The 24314-nt window shown below is 66.5% G+C and overlaps 3 protein-coding genes across 8 annotated transcripts in view; 1 reads left to right on the forward strand and 2 right to left on the reverse strand.

Moving 5' to 3' along the window:
• The first annotated feature begins 1102 nt into the window (after window positions 1-1102).
• On the forward strand, window positions 1103-12557 carry PKP3 (plakophilin 3). Its single transcript, XM_054437642.2, has 14 exons — window positions 1103-1249; window positions 2841-3036; window positions 5110-5189; window positions 5316-5947; window positions 6041-6164; window positions 6763-6967; window positions 7858-8032; window positions 8226-8343; window positions 8415-8585; window positions 10718-10903; window positions 11275-11428; window positions 11594-11786; window positions 11886-11973; window positions 12184-12557. The coding sequence occupies exons 1-14, from the start codon at window positions 1169-1171 to the stop codon at window positions 12217-12219; spliced, it is 2439 nt and encodes an 812-aa protein (XP_054293617.2). The 5' UTR covers window positions 1103-1168; the 3' UTR covers window positions 12220-12557.
• Window positions 12558-13384: 827 nt separating this feature from the next.
• SIGIRR (single Ig and TIR domain containing) lies at window positions 13385-23144 on the reverse strand. Of its 4 annotated transcripts, none has more exons than XM_054437644.2 (10): window positions 22998-23144; window positions 17557-17717; window positions 16393-16591; window positions 15771-15904; window positions 15515-15655; window positions 15122-15265; window positions 14733-14835; window positions 14515-14665; window positions 14021-14210; window positions 13385-13728 (listed from the first exon to the last, which is right to left on the reverse strand). In XM_054437644.2, exons 2-10 carry the CDS (start codon window positions 17561-17563, stop codon window positions 13565-13567), a joined length of 1233 nt encoding a protein of 410 aa, XP_054293619.2. In that variant the 5' UTR covers window positions 17564-17717; window positions 22998-23144; the 3' UTR covers window positions 13385-13564. The 4 variants fall into 4 exon arrangements, with proteins under 4 accessions (XP_054293619.2, XP_054293620.2, XP_054293618.2 ...); XM_054437645.2 differs by having other exon boundaries at window positions 23029-23102; XM_054437643.2 differs by lacking the exon at window positions 22998-23144 and adding an exon at window positions 20497-20735.
• Window positions 23145-23627: 483 nt separating this feature from the next.
• The window catches only part of ANO9 (anoctamin 9), a 29331-nt gene continuing 28644 nt past the window's right edge, over window positions 23628-24314 (reverse strand). For all 3 annotated transcript variants that reach the window (XM_054437649.2, XM_054437650.2, XM_054437651.2), the window contains one exon: window positions 23628-24289. In XM_054437649.2, coding sequence (XP_054293624.1) covers window positions 24071-24289 — 219 coding nt within the window. In that variant the 3' untranslated portion in view covers window positions 23628-24070. The remainder of the gene's footprint in view (window positions 24290-24314) is intronic.

Genomic DNA, 24314 nt, shown 5'->3' on the forward strand with positions numbered 1-24314 from the left:
TGGCTCACTGCTGAATTCGGCTTTGACTATTATTTTGCTTCCAATTTCCTCACACCTTTCTCCCCAGATCCTCCCCCTTCTGCTCCTTAAGACGCCCACCCCATTCCCATCCACCCACGCAGGCTCTGCCCTGGAGGTTTGTCTTCTGTGCCCTCCCACAACTCCAGGCACGTACCTGGCAGCTCTGCCCATCACCTTGGCCCAGCCCACCTTCTCTGTGAGCGCCTCCCATGCCCCCCAGGCTGAGCCCACGGAGCCCCGAAGCCCTTCTGAGCCCTCTCCCACCGCCTCTTGGGAGGTGACTGACAGGCCACCCGCCACCCAGGACCCATCTAAGAGCAGCGCTCACTCACCCTTCAAGGCCCTCAGGTTCCAGGCTCTCAACCTGATTGTGCACACAGAGCGGCCTGAGGCTACATGCAGATTCCAGGCCCCACAGACAACTGCATCCTTCAGGAAGCCCACCATCAAGCCCCCTCCAGGGCTCCTGTGCCAGGAACTGGCTCCAGGGACAGTGAGACACTCAGGGCTGGTCACAGGGGTCAGATAAGACTCCTCCGAGCCTGGAGCTGGAAGCCGCAGCGCCGGCCTAGCAGGCATCGCCATCCGTCTGGCCCAGCCGCAGTGAGGGAAGGTGCACCCCAGATTCCTGGCTTTGCCAAAACTGTGCCTGGCAGGCGCCACGCATCCTCAGGGAGGCGCCGCAGCTCTGGGAGGGCACCCACAGCCCTCTCTGCCAAGGGGAGGAGGGAAGGTCGGCAGAGCCGGCCCTGGGGGCCCTGCAGGCTACAGGGTACCGGCGTTCCCATCATAGCTCCAGCCGCACGGAAGCCCCTTCACTGGGCCCTCTTGAGAGCCCTTCGGCCTGACCGGGCTGCAGACGCCCTCCAGGCTGGCTTCCCCCGTCATGCGGCCCGGCCTGGCCTCTGCAGGGCCCCAGGTGGGCCTGGGGTGGACCTGGGTGTAGGGCGGGACCCAGCCCATGCCAGGCACATACCTCCAGGCCCGCTCTGCGCCGCACAAACTTGTCTCCCAGGATTTTTCCACACGAAACCCGTCTCCCAGGGAATCAGCCAGTCCGATGAGCTGGGCGTTCCCACCCCGCCCTCCGAGGCCCCCACAGTCCTGTCCCCGCCGCAGAGGCTGCCCCGCACGCGCAGGGCCAGGGATGGAGCCCAGGACACCTCGGCTGTCAGCAGTGGCCTCTGGGATGAGCTGGGAGGCTGGCGGGATCCGGACCACGAGCCGGGTAGGTCTCCCACCCCTGCCCCACCACCCCGACCCCACCTGGTGGCCCCAGCCCGGGCCTCGCCCATCCTTTCAGTGGACCCTCCCCTCCCCCGTTAACCCCCCACGCTGACCTCCGACTCCCACTCTCCAGCTTCCTCCCCTCAGCACTGACCTCACCCTTAATGCTGCCTCCTAACCCTGACCCAAGCCTCACACCAGACCCCTGCTCCCAGCCCCATTAAGGCAAAAATCTTCCGGGGACGGGGCTAGGTGGCAAGGGTCTGCCCTGGAGGAGAGCCCAGAGCCAGGGTCCAGGGTCCAGGGAGAGGCAGAGGCTGTCAGATGAGCTCATGAGAGAAGCCCAGAGGTTGTCACAGATGTTCAGCTCCCACTCCCAGCCCTCCTAGGCTTATCCCCACCCCCATCTACCAGGGGTTTGTCCCAGAGGCTAGAGGGCCTCAGAGCCCACCTGCTGGCTCCACTGGCTGTGGTGCTCGAAGGAGACCTTCTGGGCACAAGTCCTGCTCGGTCTGGGGCCCCCCCAACCCTCGCTCCCTCTCCATCCCAGCCTCTGCTCTCCCAGACCCCCTGGTTCTTCCCTGCACACCTGCTCCTGCCCCAGCCTGGCATGCGCTGACAGGAGTGCAGGCTCTCTGAGTCAACCCCCTGGGGCAGCCCCACCCCCCTGCACCCTGACTCATGTGCTGGGAACGGCCTCCCACCCCAGGGCCTGGGGGGCAGGAGCAGTGGTGCCAGGGTCCCAGAAGCCAGAGAGGGTTTTGGAGGCCTCTGTAGGGGGTGAGGGGGTCCTGGGGGTGAGTTCCAGGGTCTGCAGGCTTCGGGGGAGGGCCGGTCCATCCACATGCTTCCTGGTGCGGAGGGGGCTCGCTGGATTCCAAGGACCAGGGCCAGGGCCTCCATGGAGTCCCGTTGGACCCTAAAGCTCCGTCTCCCCAGCCTTTGTCCTGACCCCTGGCACTGACCCCTGGCCCCCCGACAGTGTCTCCTTCCAACCCTTCCTAGGCCTCATCCCCGCCTCACCAGCAAGGCTGGGCTACCATGGAGGCTGTCTGATTCTTGGAGCTACGTAGGGCCCTAGACCCCCAGGGAGTGGGACACCCTCCCCTTCATGCTGGGGGTGGCAGGACATAGGCCCCCCGCAGGCCCCCTGCCCTTCCCTGACACTCAGGACACAGAGGGCCCCTCTGTCCCAGCCCCATGACAAAGGGCCCGGTCTGGCCTTTACAGGCTGAGAACAAGAAGGACCCAGGTCCCCGTGGCCCTGTCGTGGGGTGGGAGAAAAGGAGGCGGGAGGCCAGGCTGGGACCTGGGGCCATGCAGGGCCTGTTCTTCCGCCCAAATTCCACCTTAAGCAGGCAGCGGCCCCTCCCTCTCACCTGGCCAGGTGTCCCCGCCCCCAGCTGCGCTCAGGGCTGGGCAGGCGTCTGTCTTCAGGCAGCTCTGGGTGAGGCTGGTGGGGCGGGGACTTCAGGGAGAGGGCCTCGAGGGACAGGACGTGAAGACAGTTGGGTTTGGAGGCGGCCGCCAGGCCCAGGCCCGGTGGACCTGCCGCCATGCAGGACAGTAACTTCCTGCTGTCGGCCCTGCAGCCTGAGGCCGGCGTGTGCTCCCTGGCGCTGCCCTCTGACCTGCAGTTGGACCGCCGGGGCGCCCAGGGGCCGGAGGCCGAGCGGCTGCGGGCAGCCCGCGTCCAGGAGCAGGTCCGCGCCCGCCTCCTGCAGCTGGGACAGCAGCCGCCGCACAACGGGGCTGCTGAGCCCGAGCCTGAGGCCGAGACTGCCAGAGGTAGGCGGTGGGGACAGCGGCGGGGACGGCGGTGGCCGGGAGAGGTGGCTGCGGGCGGACGTGGTAGTGCGAGGGCAGAGGCCGCAGTGAGGCCGGCTCCTGACTCACCAGGCCTCACACTGAGTCACACACCCCGCCCCAACGGGCGTGGGGAGAAGCCACGGGTGGGGCTGCCCCGTCCAAGCGGGGACCCCCGGGTCCTCCAGAGACTGAGCCTGGCCGGGCCCCACCTGTGCCTGGAGGCCTGGAGCCCTCCCTGTGGGGGATGACAGGGAAGGCTGGCACATGGCAGGCGGGCCAGGCCCCTCAGTCGGCAAACCCGGAACATGCACGCGCCTGGCCCCGGTAGCACAGGCTCACGTAGGGTCTCAGGGACACCCAGACACCCACGCTCCTCCCACACCTCATGGGAATGAGCAGAACGGGAAAGCGGGGAGAGGTGTGGGGGGACTGGAAGTCCTGGAGGAAAGCCAGGCCTGTCTGGACCAGGGGCTCCCTGAGGAATTAGAGGGGAGGGCCCGGCTGGAGTGACCCAGATTTCTCTGTGGGAACAGCAGGTGGAGGAGCACCCCTCCGTGCCAGCCAGACCCGCCTGTGGCGGAATCCTGGCCCCACTCACACGAGTGTGTGTGCATGCCTGTGAGTGTGAGTGACAGGAGCACAGACGCTGTGAGTTGAGGGCCGTGGTTCTAGGAATGTCATTTCCTCCTTCCCAGGCTACAGCAACAGGGATTAAGGTTAGACAGTAAGATGGACCTCCCGGAATGCCAGGGACCCAGATGCCAGTTCATTGTGGTCCACTTGGTGTTTAGGGGGGCCCTCCCCAGTACTGGCCTCCAGCCACTGGCTGGGGGGAAGTGAAGGTCGCCCAGCGGAGGGGCCGGCCTGGCGGCCTGGACCGTGGGGTCCTCCCTCCAGGGGCCTCAGCCTTGCTGGTGACCAAGTCGGGTGCCCAGGGGTCATGGGGTGGAGGACGGTGAGGGAAGGGTTAATTACCACCCTGGCAATTAGAGGGAGGTGGATTATAATTGGGGGGTGGGGGTGAGGTCCCCAGGCTGGGGCGTGCCCCCACTCCGGGCTGGGCCTCACGAGCGTCAGAGGTTTAATAGCCCCGGCCCAGAAGCCCCATTAACCAGGGTGAGTCTGGGGCCCCTGCCGTGGGGGTGTCCCCCACAGAGCATCCAGCTCTGGGCAGAGTTGTGGGAGGGCCATGGCCCCTTTCCCTGCACCCCACCCTGAGCCCCTCAGCCAGGTCGCTCTACTGGGCCTTCTCATGCCCCCACCGTCAGCCCATCTTCTCTGCACCCATCCACGAGTCCATCCCTCTGCCCACTCACCATCCACCCGTGGGACCCTGTCGTCGCCGGCTCTCCCACCTCTCCATCCACCACTCTGTCCATCCTTCCAACAGTCACAGCAGCCCTCCCATCCTCCTCCTGCCTGTCTCTCCATCCACCCCCCTCCCTCCACCCTCTGCCCACCCACCTGTCTGTCCACTCACTGAGGAGTCGGGCTGACGCAGCTGCCCTTGGCGTGTGTGTGGCTGGACGGGGTGGGTGTGGCCCCTGCCTCGGGCTCTGCCGGGTGGGAGAGGGCACTGCAACAGGGCATACTGGTCCAGGGAGACAGTGTCACTCTCCTGTGACCGGGCACAGATGAGGTTTGGGCACAGGAGGGGCTCAAAAGGAGTCAGTGTGGGCCGGGGCAGGCCAGGCTGGCTTCCTGGAGGAGGCTGGGCGCTGTACCATGGCAGGGATTGGAGAACTGATGTCAGAGTCCCTGGCACATTCCTCCTGGCGACCAGGAGGTCAGTGGGTGAGCGTATCTGCCCTCTTGGGCAGAGGAGGCACAGCTGGGGGGTGGGCTGTGGAAGGTGGACCACCAGGGCTGACGTGAGGAGACCAGGCCATGGCAGGAATGGGGAGGCACTGGCCCTGGAGCCCCCCTGGCCTCCCTGCTCTGGATTGGAGGCTGCTCCTAGGGTTGCCAATAGCGATGGAGTGGTAGAGAGGAGGCAGGAAGCCAGTGCTTTGCTGTGTGGCAGAGCTGGGCTACCACCGTCCCTCTCCACAGGCACATCCAGGGGGCAGTACCACACCCTGCAGGCTGGCTTCAGCTCTCGCTCTCAGGGCCTGAGCGGGGACAAGACCTCGGTGAGCGATGGGCCCAGCCCGAGGGGGACGATCTGAGCTCTGCAGTCTGGAGAGCGGGAGGCTCTGCAGCGGGGCTGGACACAGGTGAGCCCAGGCACGCCCTCACCGCCTCCTCTCGACCCACAGGGCTTCCGGCCCATCGCCAAGCCGGCCTACAGCCCAGCCTCCTGGTCCTCCCGCTCCGCCGTAGATCTGAGCTGCAGAAGGAGGCTGAGTTCCGCCCACAACGGGGGCAGCGCCTTTGGGGCCACTGGGTACGGGGGTGCCCAGCCCACCCGTCCCATGCCCACCAGGCCTGTGTCCTTCCATGAGCGCGGTGGGGTTGGGAGCCAGGCCGACTATGACACACTGTCCCTGCGCTCGCTGCGGCTGGGGGCCGGGGGCCTGGACGACCGCTACAGCGTGGCGTCTGAGCAGCTGGAGCCCGCGGCCACCTCCGCCTACAGGGCCTTTGCGTACGAGCGCCAGGCCAGCTCCAGCTCCAGCCGGGCAGGGGGGCTGGACTGGCCTGAGGCCACTGAGGTTTCCCCGAGCCGGACCATCCGTGCCCCTGCCATGCGGACCCTGCAGCGATTCCAGAGCAGCCACCGGAGCCGCGGGGTAGGTGGGGCGGTGCCGGGGGCCGTCCTGGAGCCTGTGGCTCGAGCACCATCTGTGCGCAGCCTCAGCCTCAGCCTGGCCGACTCGGGCCACCTGCCGGACGTGCGTGGGTTCAACAGCTATGGTAGCCACCGAACCCTGCAGAGACTCAGCAGCGGGTGAGCGGCTGGGCCTGGCTCAGGGAGGGGGCTTCTGCCACGGGCCCAGCCTGAACCCAAAGTTAGCCTGACCCCTGACCCCTGGCTCCGCAGTTTTGATGACATTGACCTGCCCTCAGCAGTCAAGTACCTCATGGCTTCAGACCCCAACCTGCAGGTGCTGGGAGCGGCCTACATCCAGCATAAGTGCTACAGCGATGCAGCCGCCAAGAAGCAGGTGACCGCCCCGACCACCCACTCACTGCCCCCTGGTGACCTCCCTGGTGGGCCCCACCACCTCCCACTGGCTTCTGCTCACTGACCACCCCTCATGACCCCCAAGCTGACTGGGTAGACCCCACTCTGTGCAGAGCCCCTCAGCAGAGGAAGAGCAGGAGGATACAATTTGGATACACCAGCATCACCTGCATCACCTCCGTACCCCCACATACACCTCATCACCTCCGTACACCCACGTACACCTCATCACCTCCCTACACCCGCGTACACCTCATCACCTCCCTACACCCGCGTACACCTCATCACCTCCCTACACCCGCGTACACCTCATCACCTCCCTACACCCGCGTACACCTCATCACCTCCCTACACCCGCGTACACCTCATCACCTCCCTACACCCGCGTACACCTCATCACCTCCCTACACCCGCGTACACCTCATCACCTCCCTACACCCGCGTACACCTCATCACCTCCCTATACAGCTGCATCCCCCGCATATCTACATCTACGCACCTGGACACAGCTGCACACAGGTGCATAGTCTGCATCCATCCACATGTGTCTGTGCACCCCCATATGCCTGTGCCCGCAGGCCCGCAGCCTTCAGGCGGTGCCTAGGCTGGTGAAGCTCTTCAACCACGCCAACCAGGAAGTGCAGCGCCACGCCACAGGTGCCATGCGCAACCTCATCTACGACAACGCTGACAACAAGCTGGCCCTGGTGGAGGAGAACGGGATCTTCGAGCTGCTGCGGACACTGCGGGAGCAGGATGATGAGCTTCGCAAAAACGTCACAGGTGCTGCCTGTCCCCTCCTCCACCTGTCCTTCCTCCACCTGTCCCCTCTGCCTGTCCCCTACTCCTCCTGTCCTCCCTCTGTGTCCCCCCCACCTGGCCCCCCTCCTCCACTTCCCCCCTCTGCCTATCCCCCACCTGTCCCCCCTCCATCTGTCCCCCTTTTCTGCCTGTCCCCCTCCTCCTGTCCCTCCTCTGCCTGTCCTCTCTCCTGCGTTCTGACCCCTCCACCCCATTCGGTTCCCCTCCATCCCTTTGTCCCTTTCGCTGGCCGTGTTTCTACTTGGGTCTCCACTGCCCGCCTCTTTCCTGGACCCCTGGCCACCCTGTCCTGCGACTTTGTCTCCTTGGAGCCACCTCAACTGCCAGGCCTGCTCACCACCCCACCCCCACATCTTTTTTTTGTTTTGAGACGGAGTCTCGCTCTATCACCCAGGCTGGAGTGCAGTGGCGCGATCTCGGCTCACTGCAAGCTCCGCCTCCTGGGTTCACGCCATTCTCCTGCCTCAGCCTCCCGAACAGCTGGGACTACAGGCGCCCAACACCACGCCCAGCTAATTTTTTGTATTTTTAGTAGAGACGGGGTTTCACCGTGTTAGCCAGGATGGTCTCGATCTCCTGACCTCGTGATCCACCCGCCTCGGCCTCCCAAAGTGCTGGGATTACAGGCGTGAGCCACCGCGCCCGGCCCACCCCCACATCTTGTCCCCTCTTGCTTGGTCCCAGCTCTATCACCCCAAATGCCACCCCACGGTCTCCCCAGTTGGGCTCGTGGGTGAGGCACAGAACACCAGGCCAGCCCCTGGGGAGAGGCAGGACCTCTTCACACCAACCCCAGAAAAGCGGAGGGGGTTAGAGGGCAGAGGCTGATAGCAGCCTCCCCCATCCTCCAGGGATCCTGTGGAACCTTTCATCCAGCGACCACCTGAAGGACCGCCTGGCCAGAGACACGCTGGAGCAGCTCACAGACCTGGTGTTGAGCCCCCTGTCGGGGGCTGGGGGTCCCCCCCTCATCCAGCAGAACGCCTCGGAGGCGGAGATCTTCTACAACGCCACCGGCTTCCTCAGGTGCGCCAGCCTCGGGCAGTGGGGTGGGGACTGCAGGCGCGGGTCATTGTAGGGACTCCGCCTGGCCTGGCGTTCACAGCCCCACACACCGCACGCCTCGCATTGGGGATGGGCGTGCGAGGGCCCAGGATGGGTTGGGGCAATGCCTGGGATGGGGCGTCCCCGGGGGGCTCTGATCCACCTGGGTCCCCAGGAACCTCAGCTCAGCCTCTCAGCCCACTCGCCAGAAGATGCGGGAGTGCCACGGGCTGGTGGACGCCCTGGTCACCTACATCAACCACGCCCTGGACGTGGGCAAATGCGAGGACAAGGTGAGGGGCGCGGTGTGGAGGAGGGGCCGTGGCCCCCGGGCCGCCGCTCTGACCCGCGCCCCTGCCCGCAGAGCGTGGAGAACGCGGTGTGCGTGCTGCGGAACCTGTCCTACCGCCTGTACGACGAGATGCCGCCGTCCGCGCTGCAGCGGCTGGAGGGTCGCGGCCGCAGGGACCTGGCGGGGGCGCCGCCGGGAGAGGTGGTCGGATGCTTCACGCCGCAGAGCCGGCGGCTGCGCGAGGTGGGCACCAGCCTGAGCGGGGCGTGGGGTGGGGGCTGCGACCCCGGCCCCGCTGACCCCACCCCGCTGACCCCACCCCGCTGACCCCAGTCCCGCTGACCCCGCCCCACTCACCCCTCCCCGCTCACCCCTCCCCGCTCACCCCTCCCCGCTCACCCCGACCCCCGCTCACCCCTCCCCGCTCACCCCTCCCCGCTCACCCTGACCCCCGCTCACCCCTCCCCGCTCACCCCTCCCCGCTCACCCCTCCCCACTCACCCCTCCCCGCTCACCCCTCCCCGCTCACCCCTCCCCGCTCACCCCGACCCCCGCTCACCCCTCCCCGCTCACCCCTCCCCGCTCACCCTGACCCCCGCTCACCCCTCCCCGCTCACCCCTCCCCGCTCACCCCGACCCCCGCTCACCCCTCCCCGCTCACCCCTCCCCGCTCACCCTGACCCCCGCTCACCCCTCCCCGCTCACCCCTCCCCGCTCACCCCGACCCCCGCTCACCCCGACCCCCGCTCACCCCGACCCCCGCTCACCTCTCCCCGCTCACCTCTCCCCGCTCACCCCGACCCCCGCTGACCCCAGTCCCGCTGACCCCGCCCCGCTCACCCCTCCCCGCTCACCCCTCCCCGCTCACCCCTCCCCGCTCACCCCTCCCCGCTCACCCCGACCCCCGCTCACCCCTCCCCGCTCACCCCTCCCCGCTCACCCTGACCCCCGCTCACCCCTCCCCGCTCACCCCTCCCCACTCACCCCTCCCCGCTCACCCCGACCCCCGCTCACCCCTCCCCGCTCACCCTGACCCCCGCTCACCCCTCCCCGCTCACCCCTCCCCGCTCACCCCGACCCCCGCTCACCCCTCCCCGCTCACCCCTCCCCGCTCACCCCTCCCCGCTCACCCCGACCCCCGCTCACCCCTCCCCGCTCACCCTGACCCCCGCTCACCCCTCCCCGCTCACCCCTCCCCGCTCACCCCTCCCCACTCACCCCTCCCCGCTCACCCCGACCCCCGCTCACCCCTCCCCGCTCACCCTGACCCCCGCTCACCCCTCCCCGCTCACCCCTCCCCGCTCACCCTGACCCCCGCTCACCCCTCCCCGCTCACCCCTCCCCGCTCACCCCGACCCCCGCTCACCCCTCCCCGCTCACCCTGACCCCCGCTCACCCCTCCCCGCTCACCCCTCCCCGCTCACCCCGACCCCCGCTCACCCCTCCCCGCTCACCCCTCCCCGCTCACCCTGACCCCCGCTCACCCCTCCCCGCTCACCCCTCCCCGCTCACCCCGACCCCCGCTCACCCCTCCCCGCTCACCCCTCCCCGCTCACCCTGACCCCCGCTCACCCCTCCCCGCTCACCCCTCCCCGCTCACCCCTCCCCGCTCACCCCGACCCCCGCTCACCCCTCCCCGCTCACCCCTCCCCGCTCACCCTGACCCCCGCTCACTCCTCCCCCGCTCACCCCTCCCCGCTCACCCCGACCCCCGCTCACCCCTCCCCGCTCACCCCTCCCCGCTCACCCCGACCCCCGCTCACCCCTCCCCGCTCACCCCGACCCCCGCTCACCCCTCCCCGCTCACCCCTCCCCGCTCACCCTGACCCCCGCTCACCCCTCCCCGCTAACCCCGACCCCCGCTCACCCCTCCCCGCTCACCCCGACCCCCGCTCACCCCTCCCCGCTCACCCCTCCCCGCTCACCCCGACCCCCGCTCACTCCTCCCCCGCTCACCCCTCCCCGCTCACCCCGACCCCCGCTCACCCCTCCCCGCTCACCCCTCCCCGCTCACCCCGACCCCCGCTCACCCCTCCCCGCTCACCCCGACCCCCGCTCACCCCTCCCCGCTCACCCCTCCCCGCTCACCCTGACCCCCGCTCACCCCTCCCCGCTAACCCCGACCCCCGCTCACCCCTCCCCGCTCACCCCGACCCCCGCTCACCCCTCCCCGCTCACCCCTCCCCGCTCACCCCGACCCCCGCTCACCCCTCCCCGCTCACCCCTCCCCGCTCACCCCGACCCCCGCTCACCCCGACCCCCGCTCACCCCTCCCCGCTCACCCCGACCCCCGCTCACCTCGGCCCCGCTCACCCGGCCCCTCTGACCCCGCCCCGCTGACCCAGTCCCCGCTGACTCCTCCCCGCCCTGCGCAGCTGCCCCTCGCCGCCGATGCGCTCACCTTCGCGGAGGTGTCCAAGGACCCCAAGGGCCTCGAGTGGCTGTGGAGCCCCCAGATCGTGGGGCTGTACAACCGGCTGCTGCAGCGCTGCGAGCTCAACCGGCACACGACAGAAGCGGCCGCCGGGGCGCTGCAGAACATCACCGCAGGCGACCGCAGGGTGGGGCACCCAACCCAGCCCGAGGGGCTCCCAGGGGTTCATGCTGTTGCGGCGGGGGAGGCGGGGGGGGAGGGGAGGGAGGGGGAAGGGAGGAGGAAGGGGGACGCCCCAGGTCTGAGAAGCCTCTGAGGTCAGCGTCCGGGTGGGGCAGGACTTGGGCCTTGGGCCTTGGGAGGACTGAAGTTCTGCTCTGGGTTTGAAGGGAGGCACCTGATCCGGGCTGCGGCTGATGTCCCCGGCTGGGGGGCAAAGGCAGAAGCAGAGGCCCCCCTGAGGGTGGCAAGAGGATGCAGCGACCCCGTTGTTGCAGGACCCCCCCAGGTGAGGGTCTGAGGCCTCCCGGTCACGGCTCACACCCTCCTTCCCCACAGTGGGCGGGGGTGCTGAGCCGCCTGGCCCTGGAGCAGGAGCGTATCCTGAACCCCCTGCTAGACCGGGTCAGGACCGCCGACCACCACCAGCTGCGCTCACTGACCGGCCTCATCCGAAACCTGTCTCGGAACGCTAGGAACAAGGACGAGATGTGTGAGTTGGGCAGCCCCTCGTCCCTGCCCTGCTGGACCCACATGTCAATTTTAAGTGTGGGCTTCAGACCACTGGAGCCAGTCCAGCTCCCTAGGGGAGGCAGGGGACCCCAGGTGCCCAGGCGGCCGGGAGTAGGGGTGCAGACTGATCCCCGGCCTCCTGCAGCCACGAAGGTGGTGAGCCACCTGATCGAGAAGCTGCCGGGCAGCGTGGGTGAGAAGTCGCCCCCCGCTGAGGTGCTGGTCAACATCATAGCTGTGCTCAACAACCTGGTGGTGGCCAGCCCCATCGCCGCCCGAGACCTGCTGTACTTTGACGGGCTCCGAAAGCTCGTTTTCATCAAGAAGAAGCGGGACAGGTAGGGGCCGACCCAGCCGTCCAGCAGCCTGGTCAGGGGCCCTCCCAGCCCACCCTGTTTTCTGGCTGTGTGTCCCCTCCTGACTCCCTCCACCCTCAGCCCCGACAGTGAGAAGTCCTCCCGGGCAGCGTCCAGCCTCCTGGCCAACCTGTGGCAGTACAACAAGCTCCACCGTGACTTCCGGGCGGTATGTTTCCCGAGCCCAGGGCAAGCAGGGACCCAGGTGCAGGGCATGGGACGCTGGGGGAGGGTCAGTGAAGAGGCCAGTGGGAGGATGGAGACCAGGGACCCAGAGAGGAAGGGTCCAGGCCACACCCAGGACACTGCAGGAGGGACAGAGGGCAGAGGGCCGCACGGGCAGACATGCACCCTGACCTTGGGCCTCTCTCCACTGTAGAAGGGCTATCGGAAGGAGGACTTCCTGGGCCCATAGGTGAAGCCTTCTGGAGGAGAAGGTGACGTGGCCCAGCGTCCGAGGGACAGACTCAGCTCCGGGCTGCTTGGCAGCCCAGCCTGGAGGAGAAGGCTGATGACCGAGGGGCCCCTCGCTGGGACCCCTGTGTGCATCTTTGAGGGTCCTGGGCCACCAGGAGGGGCAGGGGCTTATAGCTGGGGACTTGGCTTCCGCAGGGCAGGGGGTGGGGCAGGGCTCAAGGCTGCTCTGGTGTATGGGGTGGTGACCCAGTCACATTGGCAGAGGTGGGGCTGGCTGTGGCCTGGCAGTATCTTGGGACAGCCAGCACTAGGAATAAAGATGGCCATGAACAGTCACTGCCCTGTGTCCTTCCATGGCTGGCCCGACCCTGTGGCTGGCAGCATGATCCTGGGACTCGAGGTGTCCCCAGGCACCCCCTGCCCCTGAGGACACCCACCCCCTGGGCTCACACACAAGCCTCCCAAGATCAGAGGACATAGGACATGGAGAGCCCAGCAGAGGGACAGCTGGCACCTCAGGGCTGAGAGGGGACAGGGTGGACAGCAGGCGCACCACAGGCACAGATGGAGCAGAGCTGGGGGCCTCGAGAGCAGAGGGGTGACTGGAGTGGGAAGAGGGTGGCTGCCTTGTGGGCCATACTCATGCAGCAAACAAACCCAACTCCTCCTCCGCCCACCCTGGGCCTGGAGTTGCCTGGACCAGGGGCTCTCACACTGGCTGCCTGAGGTTTGGGGTCCAGTGGGCTCTCGGACACCCCCATCCATCTCACCCAGAGCCAGGCCATTTAGTTGTGAAGTTACTGTGGATATTCTTAAAACAGAAAGTTTCTGTGAAGCTCAGAACTTGAGGTCTCTAAGGAGCCTGCCCCATCCAGGATCTACCTGCATGGGAAGGGTCTAGGAACAGTCACGTCCCCAACCAGGGACCAGGCAGGGAGGCCTAAGGAGGCTACTGTAAGCACGGGACACGCCTGAGCTGGCTTAGGAAGGGGGATGGAGAGAGGGCAGATTTGGTGATTTGGCGGGTGGGGATGAGAGAGGGAGGGGTGGGGATGAGAGAGGGAGGGGTTGGGATGAGAGAGGAGGGGTGGAGGGCTGAGAGAGCTGCAGAGGGAAGCCTAATCCGAAACCTTCCGCCGCATGGGAGGAGACTGAGGCCCCAGCAGAATCCAAAAGGACTTTATTATCTGGCACTGGGAGGCGCCCTGAGGCCACAGCCTTTTCCCAAGGCTGCTGGCAGGGTCCCAGGGCTGCTGGCAGGGGTTGTGGTCCTGTTGAGCAGAGGAGCGACGCCCCTGCCCTGGCCCCCGCTATCCCTATGATCCTGCACTCTGGGGTGGGAGCTACACATCATCCTTGGACACCAGGCAATAGAAGTCTGTGCGGGCACTGTAGTTTCGCGAGCCGAGATCCGAGACGTCCACTTCGCTGCTCCGGCTCTCTCCCAGCGAGACCCCACTCGTGTGCGGTGGAGCTGATGGCTCTCCAAAGACAGGCCCCCGGACACCTGGGGTGGGGAGACCGAGACGCCTGAGGTGGCCACCCACAGCCTTGGCCCAGACCCACTGCCAGGGGCTGCCCCTGCTCACCCCCCTGCTGTGATGGCCTGTGAGGCCCAGGAAGTTCCCAGGGAGACCGAAGGCCGAGCACCTCCAGGGCAGAGAGGCCGTGCAGGGGCCCTCGGTGCCAGGAAGAGTCCTCAACACCTGGAGCCCCTCCAGGCCCTGTGCCCTGTGCCTGCCCCCACTCCGCCCTGTGCTGAGCTTCTCCAGTCGGGGAGTGGGGCTGGGCCGGCATACCCAGGTCGCCCTCAGGGTCCGGGTCCACCTCTGAGTCCAGGGCCCGGCTCTCCGGGACTCGGCCTCGAAGAATCAGCATGGGGTCCTTGTCGTCCTGCAGCTGCGTCTGGGGGTCTCCTTCCACCGGCCTGTACTGCACCTTCCGCGGCAGCGCCAGCTGCAGTTCTTTCCAAAAATCGGAGGAAGGAGTCTGGGGGCCAGGTTGGGGCGGTTTGCAGGTGTGAACACCTCGGTAGCCCCTGGCGTCCTAGCCCCCAAGAGCACACCTGCGGCTGCCCATGGGTTCCACGCCCTGCGACAGCTATTCCGTGGCTCCGGGGACCTCAAGGGTGGCTCCCCCCATCGGGGCCCCAGGCAGCGGAACCTCCCCCCAGGGCCCATTCACAAAGCGTGGTGCCTCAGAGCTCCCCACGGAGGGGTCCCAGCCTGGAGCCCGGGCACCGCCCATCTCTAACCCGCCGCTCGCCCCGGACCCTCCCACGCCTGCTCCGCACCACGGAGCCGGGCCTCCAGAGCAGCAAGGTCACCAGGTGGCGGTGCTGGCGTAGCAGGCGGAGCGCCGGGTGCGCGGGGTCGCGCCTCTGGCCCTCGAAGGTGATGAAGATGGGCCTGCGGGTGAGCTCCAGCAGCCGGCACAGGCCCTCCCTGCGGGGCGGAACCGTCAGGGGGTGGGTGCTAAGCTGGGGCCCACCCAACCCCGCGCGGGACCCACCGGAAGCTGTGGCTGCACCAGGCCCGGCTCAGGAAGGCGTCCGAAAGCACCACGATGAGGCGTCGGCAGCGGCTCAGATTCACCAAGAGGTCGGCGGAGGGCTCTGCGGGAGGGCGGGCGTCGGAAGTGCAGGGGCGGGGGCGGGGGCGGGGGCGGGGGCGGGGCCGGAGGCTCAGGGGCGGGGCCAGGCGCAGAGCTGTAAGGGAGGGGCGGGGCCTGCGGGGTGGGGCGGGATTTTTGAGGCGGGGCCTCGGGGGTGAGCGGGGATGCGGGGCGGAGCTCGATAGTGGGGGCGGGGCCCCGGGTGGGACGGAGCATGGGGCGGGGCGGGACCTCTGGGTTAGGGCCCGGGGGGGGCGGGCCCTCCGGGTGGGCGGGGCCCGGGATACCAGCGCGCGGCAGGAGGTCGCGGTCGTCCAGGAAAAGCTTGTGGCCCCGACGCCGCTCCAGCTGCGGCTTCAGGATGAAGTTCACGAACTTGCGGTCCTCGGGGCAGTCGCTGTAGGACACGTAGGCGTCGTAGAGCTTCCCGTCTGCGGACGGCGGCCAGTCACCCCGATGGCTCCCGAGGCCTCACACCAGCCCTCGGGGTCCCCAACACCCCTAACCATCTCCCACGTGCACAGGGGCAGACCCGCCCCGGACTTTAACCCCAGCCGGGCCGCACAGAGCCCCCGGGGGCTAACCCCTCCCCGCCCCACGCCTCCAAAGCCGAGCTCAGCAGCGCAATCTCAGGGAGGCCGTGGCGACCCCTCCCTCGCGCCCACGCGGGCCCCACGCACCGTTCATCTCCACCTCCCCATACGCGTCCTGGTACCAGAGCAGCACGTTGAGACGGCACTTGACATAGAGCAGGGCGGCCAGCAGCAGGGCCAGCAGGACCAGGAGGGAGGCCAGCACCGCAGCCACGTGGCTTGTAGGGCCTGCGGGTGGGTTGCCTGAGCCGCTGCCCCTCCAGCAGCCCCCAAGCCTCAAGGTCCCTGGGCCTCACTAGGTCTAGGTCCCCTTCTACCCTCCACCTTGGGGAACCCCCATCACCAGCTCTCTGAAGAGTGAAGGAGGAGGAGCTGACATTCTGGATGGAGCAGGTGAAGGCTCCATAGACCTCAGCGCTGGTCACGTTGACCCCCAGGACACTGGACACAAGCACCTCTGACAGGTTGGCCTTGACCCTGGGGATACCAAGCCAGGGTCAGGGTCGACTGGGGATACCAGTGGACACCCCCGAACCCCACCTGTCTGGGTTCACCCAGGAAGGCTGCAGAATTGGGCCTCCTGGGTGGTTCTTGGGCCTTAAGCCAAGAAAAGTGACCTGAACCTGGAGGGGGTGCAGATTTGTTTCAGAACAGTCGTCCCAGTCCTGGGTCTGGGGCCTGGAGGTCCTTTGATCACAGACTTGGCTAGATGGTCACCGTTCATTCAGGCCCTAGACTTTGCTGACACCCGTAGCCCTGGGCAGTTACGAGGTGTGTGTCTACAGGGGCCATGCAGACCTGAGGGTCTGTCCCTGACATCACTGACCCTCCGTCTGGGTCCACAGAGGCACTCTGCTCGTGTCATGTCTGGCCAGGTGGTTACAGACCCAGGCATAGGTCAGGGAGACCACTGCCCTTGGCATGTCTGAGAGGTCACTCTGACCCTGGATACCCGGGTCTCTTACCAGGAGTACTCGTGGAGGCTGTAGTGGCCCCCATTTCCCAATGGAAGCCCGTCTTTCAGCCACTGGACTGAAGGCAGGGAGCAGTGGGGCCCAGAGACTACCCAAGCCGTGCAGTTCAGAGCCACTGAGCTGCCCAAGGCAGGCCTCAGCACCTGGTCTTCAGACGGGGAGAGGAAGTCAGGGGCCCTATCACAGACACCTGAAGAGAGAGGACACAGTGGGTCAGCTGTGCCAGGGTGCCTGGCCCCACCACCTCCGCAGTGGTCCGTGGTGCAGGAAGAAATAAGGCCTCTGTGTGGCTTGGCAGTCACACCATGTCTGCCCACGAGTCCCATGGGGACACGTGGCACGTCTTCCCCCAGTAGTGGCCAGGCTTTGGGTGTTCCGCCCACCTTGTGCTGAGGGGACAGAGAGCAGTGGCCACAGTTGAGCTGCCCCAGGCCCACGCTCAAGCCCCATCTGGCTGCTTGTCCACACAGGACGTGAGTCCAGCCCCCCATTTCCCAGATGCACCTGTTGTCCACCCCTGGTGACACCATGATTCCTGTCTCATAGGAGGGACCGGGCACTGTACCCCTCAGCCTGGCCTGCCTCTGCTGGGGGATCTGCAGAGAGTGTGGGCGCCAGTGGGTTTGGGAACCCAGATGCCCAGTGTGCCAGCACCTTCCACCTGGATGGGCAGAGCTGGGTGCCTGGAGCAGCTGGCCTCATTCCTGCCTTGGGGGTCTTGGGGCCCTCTGCTCCTGGCCACAGGCAAGCCCTCCCCACCACCTGAGGCCTGAACTTGTTCATCTTTACATCAGGGTGATGAGCCCTAGTGGGAGGTCAGACCGACATCTTCTCAGTAGGGTATGGTCTCCTACCAGCTCACATTGGCCACACCCCGCTGTGGGCCCCAGCAGTGCCCACTCCTAGTATTCCTGGGCTTTACTGACCCTCACGAGCCTGGTCTGGGGCAGGAGAGGGTGCAGGGCTCATCCTCACCACTCGCCCTGGTTTCAGGGCCAAGGGCCCAGGGGGAGGGGTGAGCAGGGGCCTTTGTACCCCCAGCATGCGGCCAGGCAGAGGGCCTGGGATAACAGCAGGATGCACAATGTGGAGCCAGCCTGAGGGGCAGGAGGTGGGAGTGGGGAACTCAAGCCCATCCCTCTCTGACCTGCCTACCTGGCATGGCTCTGAGCCAGGGCCTCCTCGGGGCAGGCTGGGCTCCAGGGTCACCCCCGGCTCCACTGGGCTCCTTGGCCAAGCAGACTGATCCAAGAGCTGGGCAGGACTCCTCTCTGTCTTTGCAGTCAGCTGGACAGGGCACCTGGACAGGTCAGAGGCTGCCGCCATCCCCAGGGAACAAGTTAAACAGGAACAGGATGAGTTAACCAGTAACTGCCGGCCACAGACAGCACTGGCCCTGACCAGATGCCACCCTGAACAGCCGCATGGATGCTGGCAGAGTTCTTGGAGGCCAGCAGGGTGTCTCTCTGAGCCCCTTACACGTGGCCAGAATGGGCACCACTTCACGCAGCCCACGGCCACAGGGAGGGGCCATCAAGTTCAGGACCGCCTCCACTGGCCCTGGGGCCACCATGACGACCCCGGGGTGCCGTGGACGAACACCAGGTGGGACCCTGTCTCCCGAGATGGCAGTTGGCCCAACTCCTGGCTGTCCCCTTCAACAAAGCTGCCACTGCAGGGGGTGCTGCAGTGCCAGAGACACAGCCTGGACTTGGGGCAGGGGTGTGAGTGATGTGCCCTACACCATGGAGGGGGGTGCTCAGCTCTGACCACATATGGATACAGTTCGGGGGGGGTGCCCAGCTCTGACCACGTCTGGATGCAGCCAGGGGGTGGGTACCCAGCTCTGATCACCTCTGGATATAGTCAGGGGTGGGTACCCAGCTCTGACCACGTCTGGATACAGTCAGGGGTGGGGTGCCCAGCTCTGACCCACGTCTGGATACAGTCCGGGGGTGGGGTGCCCAGCTCTGACCCACATCTGGATACAGTTGGAGGTGGGTGCCCAGCTGTGGCCCACGTCTGGATACAGTCAGGAGTGCACATGAGCACAGACACCTCGAAACACCTCGGGAAACACCTCGGGAACCCTCAGCTTAGCCTCGCCCTGCGGTTGTGAGGCCGGAGGGTGAACGGCACCCGGTGGGGATGGAGGTCTCGGGTCCTGTGTCCTTTCCCAGCCCGTAGCAGCAGCCACACACACCTCAAGTCTCCCAAAGCTCCTCAGTGAGGTGGCTGCAGGGAGAAGCCCAGAGCCTCTTCCTTGGCAGCCCAGGGCCCTGGGGGCCTCTCCTCACTGGATGCTACAGGGTCACCCTGTTTATCCAACAGGCACTGACTGTCTACTCCCCTCCCTGCTGCAGGGACACAGTGGAAGTGGGGATGTGGGGATCAAGCCTAAGGTTCTGCACCCCAGCTCCCTCAGGATTCCTCCCCACTAAGGCCCCAGAGGTGGTGGCAGGGACAGTCCTTTTAGCCTGCCACCTATTCCCTCTGCATGGGTGAAGCACAGCCAGAGGTCCCAGGTTTGGCTGTTTGGCAGTTTCCTCGGGAACCGATACAGCATGAGGCGCACACCCATGGGGGATGGCAAGGGGGGTCCTTGAAGAAGCCCTTTGCGGTGGAGGACAGTCCAAGGAAAGTCCTTGACCCAGGGGAACCACCACTGAGGGTCCTTAAAACACACACTTCCCAGGAAACCAACTCCTCACAGCAAGCCCGGGAGGACACACCCCCAGCCCAGCAGAACCCCTGGCATCTCCTGCGGTGCCTCCGTGACCGCCCCAAGCTCAGACCTCAAAGTCCTCCCTCCAAAAGCAGCCTCAGAGCCTTCTGGAAGTCAAGGGCAGACTGCCAGGATATGAGCACAGCAAGAAAGCAGGTGCCCTCCCCTGCAAACCCTCCTCTGCACCCTCTCCCCTCTCCACCTTCCCCTGCACCCTCTCCCCTGCACCCTCTCTCCTGCACCCTCTCCCCTGCACCCTCTCCCCTCTCCACCTTCCCCTGCACCCTCTCCCCTGCACCCTCTCCCCTGCAAACCCTCCCCTGCACCCTCTCCCCTGCACCCTCTCCCCTGCAAACCCTCCCCTGCACCCTCTCCCCTGCACCCTCTCCCCTGCAAACCCTCCCCTGCACCCTCTCCCCTGCACCCTCTCCCCTGCACCCTCTCCCTGCAAACCCTCCCCTGCAAACCCTCCCCTGCAAACCCTCCCCTGCACCCTCTCCCCTGCAAACCCTCCCCTGCAAACCCTCCCCTGCACCCTCTCCCTGCACCCTCTCCCCTACACCCTCTCCCCTGCACCCTCTTCCTGCACCCTCTCCCCTCTCCACCTTCCCCTGCACCCTCTCCCTGCAAACCCTCCCCTGCAAACCCTCCCCTGCACCCTCTCCCCTGCTCCCTCTCCCCTACACACCTTCCCCTGCACCCTCTCCTCTGCCTGCCTCCACCTGCACCCTCTCCCCTCCCCACCTTCCCCTGCACCCTCTCTTCTGCCTGCCTCCTCCTGCACCTTCTCTCCTCCCTACCTTTCCCTGTACTCTCGTCTGCCTACCTTCCCCTGCACCCTCTCCCCTCTCCACCTTTCCCTGCACCCTCTCCTCTGCACACCTTCCCCTGCACACCTTTCCTTGTACCCCCACCCCTCCCTACCTTCCCCTGCACCCTCTCCTCTGCCCCTCCCCCCCTGCACACATCACATACACACAGCCCTCTGGCCCATGTGCACCTGCACAGAGCTTCAGTCTCAGCCCGTGTGCACACTTGCACCTCCTACACAGCACACTTCCTACCACACACACCTCGAATTACCACTGCACACAGCTTAGGCTGCAGACCCCTCACACAACTTCTGAATATATACAACACCCATTGCAACGCTTGTCACAGAGCCTAGGACCACAAGCACCCCACAGCACACACACTGCACCTGACACCCACCCTTGGCCGCTGATGCCACACTCACAGCCTCCTGCTGCCCCTCACTCTGTCTCACACACACATGCACACACATGCATGTGTGGGTCTTGTGCACCGTGGGCCTCCTCTCAGCCAGGCCCTGACACAGGCTCACTCAGAGTAGCAGGGAAGGCAGTCACCTGGTTCCAGTTCTTTCCTCCGGGGGGCAAATGTTGGTCATTGATGTGCCTTTGGGAGCAAACTCTCCCCTTCACTGGGCCCCAGGGAGTGTCCACAGCACCGAGGCTGCTCTGGATGCATCACCAAGCATGGTGGGGACCTGGCTTGTGTCTTTGTGTATTTTGATCAGAACTTTCCCTGTAGCTTCCTGGCCTTGCAGTCACATCCTCTCCTAAACCTAAACCCCACCCAGGCACCCACCCCTTCCCTAGGCGGGCGGGAGGACGGGCAGTTGGTGGTTCTCACCCAGCCTGCCCCGGCTCTTCCTGTAGCTCTGAGTCAAGCGGCTCCTTCCTCTGGGGCCCGCCCCAACCCACCCAGGCACGGCACTTTCCTCTGTGCAGCATGTGTGTGTGCATGCGTGTGTGTGTGCAGTGTGTGTGTGTGCGTGCGTGTGTGTGCGCGTGTGTGCGCGTGTGCAGAGTGTGCGCGTGTGTGTGCGTGCGTTTGTGTGCGTGCATGTGTGTGTGCGTGTGTGTCGTGGGGTGGGGGTGCTCAAAGGGGCAGGTTCCGGGGGTAATGGGTGGGGGGGGTCCTCCAGCCAGGGGACCCCCGCCAGGGCCATCCTGCACACATACAAGGAGGACTGGAGACAGCGCAGCATGCCTCCCAGACGCCACTAGGACTCACACTCAGGAGCCAAGGGGCCGGTTTGCTCCCCCATGTGTCTCTGACCTCTGACCCCGGGGAACAGGGCCTTCAGAAACTCCCAGTCAACAACGGGACTCCAGCAGAACTCTTCCGCCCTCTCCCTGTCCCTCTCCCAGGCATGGCTCCCCCGATGGGTGAGCAGTTACAAGGGTCTATGGCATCTTGTGGACCTTCCCTTCAGGCTGGGGTGGGAGGGCAGCGCCCCCTTTTCCAAATAAGGAGCAAACACAGGTGGCCGAGGCTCCTGGCTCAGAGCAGATAAGGGGCAGACAGCATCTCCTGTTGTCACCACACTGACACCCCCCAGGTTGACCTGGGACTGGGGACCCAGTGACCGGTGGCTGGTATTGCCCACAGAATCAGACAAGGGTCTCCTTTTGACCCCGGCCCTGCCCTCAGCCACATGGGGGCAGGGCTTCATCGTGGAGGGCTGCCCTCCAGCCTCCCTGCCCTGGCAGAACACCCTCTCAGCAGCAGGCTTTCTACACGTACTTGTCTGACTGAGTCCCAGCCCTATTAGGACCTTCCTGTGTTCCGGCACTCAGCCTTGGGTGATGGTGGGCCTTGGGCTCAGGGTCCCAAAGACAGCACCCCTTCCCCCACAGAGCCTGGTACCAGCCCCTCCTTGAAGTGGGCCCTTGGAAGCCCCTCAAGAAGGTTCTCCCCACACTGCAGGTCAGGAAGCAGGCACAGCAGGGCCCAGGGCACCCCCGCAGGAAGCAGGAGCAGGGCCTCCAGCACAGGCCCTGGGGTCAGCCGCCAACTGTGAAGCCCCGGCTCCGCGGCTGCTCTGTGCACCCGGTCTCGGCGTCACCATCTCTCAGGGCTGGCTTGATGTGACTTGGCACCCCCTCCTTCCCTCTCTCTGCTAACGTCCTCCACCCCCGAGCCCCCAAGTCCACCGTCCAGGGTGAGCATGAAAACCCACAAAGTCTTCGACCCTCTCCCGCACAGCTCTTCCGAGGCGCCCAGAATCTCAGTCCAAGCCTGGCCCTGGTCGCCTCGCACTGCCCACCGCACTCTGCTGGGCACCCTGAGGTTCTTAGAAAGCGCCAGCTCCTCCCGCCTCAGACCCAGCCAGCGTCCTCGGTCCGCGGCCGCCCCTGCCCGGTGGGTTCGACGCTCAGCACCCAGCAGCCTGCGGGCGACTCCCGCTCAGCTCGGACGCGCTGCCCCTCCGCTCCCCGCGCGCGCTGGGCCCCCCGCGCCTGTCCTGAAGCAGGAGCGTGGGCAAAAGGCTGCGGCCCCGCAGGCCAAGGGGCTCTGGTTCGCTCCCCTACCCCGCGCCCACCTGCGCCCTGGGCGCCCTCCAGGTGCGGAGGGCGGAGAACGGGGACGCGCGCTGGAGGCGGGCACGGGGGTGCGGCTCGGGGCGCTCGGCCGGGGCAGAAGCGCGCGGATGGCGGAAGCTCCACCCGGCGCCGGGCGAGCTCGGGCCCCAGCCTGACTCTTGGTCCGCCCTCGGCGCCTCAGGAAGCCTCGAGCTGGGATCCAAGCTTGGGGGACCGAGGTGGGATCCCTGCGCGCCTCGGCGCTCCTCGCCCCGCTCTGTTCTGCGCCGAGGGTCACCAAAAAGCCGCTGACCACGTCGGGCAGAGGAAAGGGTGGCCCCCGCCCCCTTCGCCCACTTTCCTCCCTTCCCCCAGCCCTGGAAAGGGCCAGGACGCGGGCGAGCTCGGGCTTCCGGGCGACGCGGGAACCTCCCCGGCCCCGAGCCATTTCCTGAGAGGCCGCGCCCAGGGACAAGCAGCGCCGCGGGCCCCGACTCCAGGCCTGCAGCGGCTCTGGGAGGACAGCGACCTCCACTCACCTTCGCGGGTCTGATGGCGACCGCCACTCACCTGCTGCCAGGACCTGGGGCTCGCGCCGGGCGGGGGCGGGGCAGCTCACCTGAGCCAGGTGCGCAACGGCAACAGCCCCGGCGGCGGCGCAGCCCCGGCAGTGGCAGCAGGTGCGGCCCCGCCCCTCAGTCAGGGCGGGGGCGGACCCCAGCGTCCCGCTCTGCGCCCAAGGTTGGCGCTGCAGGCTGCGCTGCTGCCCCGGAGCCGCTGCCGCACGGGCCTGGGGCCAGTGGCCAAACCAGCCCAACCAGCGCGCAGAGCCCCGGAGCCCCAGAGCCTTGGGGACTCTTCGGAGCGTCCACCGCCCTCAGGGTTCTGCGCGTCCGCCCCTACCTCTTCCTTTCCTCCAGGAAGCCTGCCTTGACCCCCACCCCACCCTCAAGTGGCCCCGATGTCTTCTCTTGCCTCCCTCAACACCCCAGGTGCAGGGACGAGAGGACCCCATCGGCGCCCCTCCCTTGGAAGCCCATGGAAAACCGGAGAAGGGACAGGCGGCCTGAGGCGGCCTCACCTGGTTCCAGACCTTCCACACTCGGTCTGTTTCCCATCTAGCCCTGAGGGCAGATAAAATCCACCCCGGACCCAGCGAGGCCAGGAAAGCAAGACAGGCAGGTTTAATTTTATTACAGAAACTGAGGCTGGCCGAAGGGAACAGGCCAGCGAGGTGGGCCCAGGACACCCCCAACAGCCAGGATGGGGGCACGGCAGGATCTGGCGCCCAGAAGTCAGAGGGAGGCCCAGGAAACTTGCACCAGTTTTCCTGCCTTGTGGCTGCCTGAGGAGTCCTCACTCCCAGTTCTGTGGGTGCCAGGGGTCACCCAGAGTTCAAGTCAGGGCTGTGCCAAGCCTGAGAGCCCCCACAAAGATGGAGCAGGCGGAATAGGGCGGCAGCTCACAGCCCTGAACATACAGGGGACTCCTGCGGCCCCCCATGGGCACAGCCTTCTCACAGCACCCCTCAACACACACAGCAGTGGGCTTGTGGGAGGTGCTGGTGGTGGCACTGTCTCAGCTCCTGGTGGCCTCTGGACGGGCTCTGGCCCTACACGTCTGTGCTCCTGGCACTGAAGATGGAGGCTGGGGTGGGATGGGCAGGCATCGGGGGCCGAGAGCCTGCCCCCACCCCGCCCAGCCTCTGCCTTCCGTGCCACATCTTCTCACGCAGCCTCTGGTACTTCACCTCCAGAACCTTGTTCTTCACCGACTGAGGGATGTCGGGCACGAACCAGGAGGCAATGAGCTTGATGCACAAGGCTACGTGCTAGGGGCAGCACAGGAGAGGCCCA

Source organism: Pongo pygmaeus, chromosome 9 (assembly GCF_028885625.2).
Source record: "Pongo pygmaeus isolate AG05252 chromosome 9, NHGRI_mPonPyg2-v2.0_pri, whole genome shotgun sequence".
Taxonomy (NCBI): Eukaryota; Metazoa; Chordata; class Mammalia; order Primates; family Hominidae; genus Pongo; species Pongo pygmaeus.